Source organism: Cryptomeria japonica, chromosome 3 (genome assembly GCF_030272615.1).
Source record: "Cryptomeria japonica chromosome 3, Sugi_1.0, whole genome shotgun sequence".
NCBI classification, from domain to species: domain Eukaryota; kingdom Viridiplantae; phylum Streptophyta; class Pinopsida; order Cupressales; family Cupressaceae; genus Cryptomeria; species Cryptomeria japonica.
In genome coordinates, this window is record NC_081407.1 from 621,208,308 (window position 1) to 621,213,158 (window position 4,851).

Here is a 4,851-nt window from a genome sequence, read left to right on the forward strand (position 1 = left end):
TTATTTGTTTTGGGCAGTCTCATCAACTTTCCCTATACCTTGGATGCCTCTATTCTACCTTTCTCAGGATCGGATCACTTTCCTATTCAACTCGACATTCAGGGTGAGGTTGGTCCAAAACGATGCCCTTTTAAATTCAAGAATATGTGGTTGAAGGACGATAACATCCTCGAGCTTCTAAAGGAGTGGTGGAATGCGGCCAAGGTCTCTGGGTCTAGGATCTTTAAGATTGTTAACAAACTTAAGATTATTAAGCAGAATCTCATTCATTAGAATAAAGAACACTTTGGCAATATTTTTGACAATAAAGCCCAAGTGGAAGCTGAGTTGGTAGAAGTTAATGAGAAAGTGATGAGACATGGGATGTGGATGAGGCCATGTTTCTCAAAGAAAAGAAGCTCCTTGTCAATCACGAATCTATTCTTGCCAAAGAAGAAGTCTTCTGGAAACATAAATCTAGAGAGACGTGGTTGGAGGAGGGTGATAAGAACACCAAATTCTTCCACAATAGTGTGAGGATGAGAAGAATCATAAATCATATCTCCAAGATTAAGTTAAGTGATGGCTCTGAGGTGGCTAATCCTAAATCCATTGTGACAGAGGTTGTAGATTTCTTTTATCTTATCCTCAATTCTGATAGGAGCCCCCATGGCTCTGTCCTGGACAAGTTTATCAAGTGTATCCCAAAGCTCCTGAGTAAGGACCAAACTGATTTTCTTACTGCTAAATTTTCTTTAGTAGAAGTAGAAGCAGATCTTATGCAGATGAGCCCAGACAAATCCCCTGGGCTGGATGGCTTTCCGACTAGCTTCTTTCAAAAATGTTGGCCCTTCTTAGGTGTGGAAGTAACAACAACCCTGGAAGGAATGAGGAACTTAGGTAATATCCTCAAAGAAATTAATAACACTTTTTTGGCCCTTATCCCTAAAAAGGATAAACCTGAGCGTTTTGATGAGTTTAAACACATTGCCTTGTGCAATACTATCTATAATTTTTTTTCTAAAACTCTAGCTAATAGGCTTTAGAAATTCCTTCCCCTGTTGATTAGTGAGGAACATACATGTTTTGTTCCTAGGAGATCTATTTATGATGGGGTTACTATAGCTCAGGAGGCTATACATTATGTCCAGAAGAATGGCAATCCCAGTATGCTCTTAAAGCTTGACATTAGGAAAGCATATGACAAGGTGAGTTGGATATTTCTATGTAGATGCTTAGAAGCTTTTGGATTCCCCCCTGTCTGGATTAATTTGATTTTTGAACGTATCTATACGCCTAAATTCTCAGTACTAGTTAACGGCACTCCTGAAGGATTTTTTAGTTCTTCTAGGGGTTTGAGGCAGGGAGATCCTCTATCCCATTTTCTCTTCATCATTATGGCTGAATCCTTGGGGAGATCAATTTCTAGGGCCAGGGAGAATAGTTAGGTGATGGGAATTAGAATCACCAGCAACCTTGACCCTATAACGCATCAACAATTTGTGGATGACACTATGCTATATGAGCTTAGCGATCTCGGTGAGGCTCAGGATTTTAAGAAAATATTGGACTCTTACTCAAAGGCTTCAGGTCAAGAAATCAATCCGGCTAAATCGGAAGTCTTCTTTTTCAACACTAAGTTAAGTATACAAAAAGACATCTGTGGCATTCTGAATTTCAATCTAGAAAGCCTCCCCTATGAATATCTAGGCTTGCCCTTGGATAAGGGCTTTGGGTCATCTAATCTGTGGGATGGAGTAGTAGAAAAGATTTAAAGTAGGGTAGCAACCCAGAAGGGTAAGTGGCTATCCTCTGCAGGCAGAGCTACTTTGGTTAAATGGGTTCTGGCTGCTATGCCTATCTACCAACTTTCATGTTTCAACCTGCCCCAGTCCAAAAGGGAAGTACTAAACAAACATCTAAGATATTTATTTTAGCAAGGGGCGGAAAAAAAGAAATGGATCTCCTTAATGGCTTGGGACAAGATTTGTAGGCCTAAGTCGGCAGGGGGTATTGGGATTAAGGACATTAAGGTCCAGAGTAGGGTGCTAGGGGCCAAATTAGTATGGAGAATGTTTAGATCTCCTCATCTTAAGTGGACCCAAATCCTCTATCATAAATATCTCTGTGGTAGGGACCATATGAGCCTCTTTAGGGATTCCTCTCCTCCGAGAGGCTCACGTATATGGAACTTTATGCTAGACTGTAGGAAAATAATCTTAAATAAATTATCATGGAATTTGAGAAAGGGGGATAAAGCCCTCTTCTGGTCGGACTCTTGGGGAGATTTTCCAGTCCTTCAACAAAAAGTTAACCTAGAATCGTCAAGGGTAGTGCTTGAATCTATGTGGGGTGGGTATGTCAAGGACTACATCATGCCTTTTGAGGGGGACTTAGCTAAGGGTTGGTCTTGGAGATCCCTTGATTAGGTAAACATCCCCGCCGAGGAGAAATTATTGTTTCAAGAAATCCTTAAGAAAATGATGGTCACCTTCAACTTAGTGTCAAATAATCTTGTCTGGGATGAGTCAAAATTAGGAGAATATACCTCAAAAGATGGCTATAATCTCCTCCTGAGTCAATAGCTTTCCTCTTCCACCTCTGTCCCTACAGCCTTGTGTTGGGACAAGATGTGTCTTCCAAAGGCAGGATTGTTTTCATGGTTAGCTCTCCAGAATAAGATTTTAACAACAGATAGATTCAGAAAGATGGGCTATGCAAGCCCTAGTAGATGTCCCTTGTGCGGAGAGGCTGAAGAAGACAAAAACCACATCCTTCTCAATTGCAATTATGCCTCTAAATGTTGGTTGTGCTTGTGCAACAAATTAGGGTGCTCCTCTGCCTTTCCCAATACCATCCTTGGGATGTTTCAGGCATGGCTAATCCTTTTTAAGAATTCCATTTATAGGGGACTTTGGAACCTAGCCCCCTCTTTGGTTATCTGGGAACTCTGGAAGGAACACAATAGGAGACTCTTCAAGGAGCAGAAGATGGAGTGGACCCTTCTAGTGAATAAAATAGAAGCCTCAATAGTGGAGACTTTAAATAGTAGAACCTCTAAATTTCCTAACAATCTATCAGAGATGACCTACTGGGATGAGAAGATGAGGGGGAGGTGGTTTGGTTTGAGGATCCCTCGCTTTGTTGGAATTGGAAACTCTAACAATCAGGAGTTGAGAAAGGCCTGCAAGCAAGTGGAGACCCCCTAAAATGGGTTGGGTTCAACTAAACTTTGATGGTGCTTCCCGTGGGAATCCAGGTCCTACAGGCATTGGATGTTGTCTGCATGATGAGGGTTGGAGGGAATTGGCTAGGGTAGCAAAACCTATAGGGTTTGAATCCAACAACAAGGCTGAAATCTTAGCCCTAATTGAAGGTCTCCTTCTTTTCCAAAATAGAGGTATTTGCAAACTGGCCATTGAAGGAGACTTGGCCATTATTATCAATGGACTTAAGAAAGGTTCTCTATCTGATTGGAAGCTGAATGCGCTCTTGTCTAGAGCTCTTGGTCTCCTTAAAGATTTCAAGAAAACTACCTTCAACCATATTTACAGAGAAGGAAACTCCAGAGCAAATGAATTAGCTAATGCTGGAGTTGATGGGTTGTTCATCAGTTAGGAGGGGGTCTTCCCCTTTGCTTCAGCCAATGGGTTACTCCAGCCCTTTGGTCCTAGCCAGCTTGGGTGGCCTTGGGAAGGAGGAGAGTCTCTGCTATGTTCCCTTAGGAGGCTAACCCAAGATCGAAGAATTTAGTAAGCCCGTCTCTGAGCTCTCAGTTTTTATTTTTCTGGTTCTCTGGTCTTTTTGTGGAAAGCTTAATTACATTCATCTTCTTAAGATAATCTCTTAGAGCCTTATAAGATTTTATGTCTATTAGTATGCATATGTATGTATGGATATGCATATTTATATAGACATGCATGTATACAATATATATATATATATATATATATATATATATATATATATATATATATATATATATATATATATATATATATATATATATATATATATATATATATATATATATATATATATATATATATATATATATATATATATGGATGTATATGTATTAATATTCATATAGATATAGTGTATACTAATAGGAATAAGAGATATGGAGCTTCAAGAGTTAGCTTTATCTGCTTTATTATTCTAATTTTAGCAATGATTTAGATCACATTTACCTATGGCTTTTAGCCATTTTTTAGAGGTAGCTGATTCCTTTTTCGGATATCTCTTGTCAGTAACTCCCCTCGATTAGTACCAGCTTGATGACTTTCTTATGATGTTGATGTGACCCCCTTTCTGCATTTTGCAAAATAGTTTGTTCGTGTAAAGGCGACGGTAATAATTACCGTGATTGTGGAGATTGATTTCATCATATCTTGACCCTCTGATCTCTGTCACCCATCAGTATCTATCGTCCCTATATGGTAAGATGAGCTATATTTCTCGATACATTTAATTCTAGCTCTATTTTTGTCTATTTTGCCTGGGTTTGGCTTATATGTTTTTTCAAAAAGCTCTGATGGATACGCCGCTAAGACTAATAGGGCTCAAGTGGCAATTGGATTTCATAGGAGAAGTTAAGGAGGAGAGATTGAAAGGCATCCTGGTCCATCCGAACCCTCTGGTCATCAAGGCGGTTTTGAAAACCCTTGGGAATGACTATATTATGAATGAAGACCGCACTAGAGACAATTCAGACATTGCCACAATGTTCTTGGCAATGGCTATGCATTTTGAGAATGACATGAATGTGGTTATGAAACTCTATAAAAGGGTTTTCAAGAAGGAACTGCTTGGTGAATTGGAGAGGGTGGTGGTCAATATTGACGAGGAGCTCACTGCCCTGAAATCTCA

The 4,851-nt window shown here is 39.6% G+C and overlaps 1 protein-coding gene across 1 annotated transcript; it reads left to right on the plus strand.

Moving 5' to 3' along the window:
- Positions 1 to 3,189: 3,189 nt before the first annotated feature.
- On the plus strand, positions 3,190 to 3,597 carry LOC131874280 (uncharacterized). Its single transcript, XM_059217573.1, has one exon. The coding sequence runs from the start codon at positions 3,190 to 3,192 to the stop codon at positions 3,595 to 3,597; it is 408 nt and encodes a 135-aa protein (XP_059073556.1).
- Positions 3,598 to 4,851: the final 1,254 nt, after the last annotated feature.

Bases quoted from the DNA above. Each gene is read 5' to 3' on its own strand.
- LOC131874280 (XM_059217573.1), top strand. From the start codon at position 3,190: ATGGGTTGGGTTCAACTAAACTTTGATGGTGCTTCCCGTGGGAATCCA.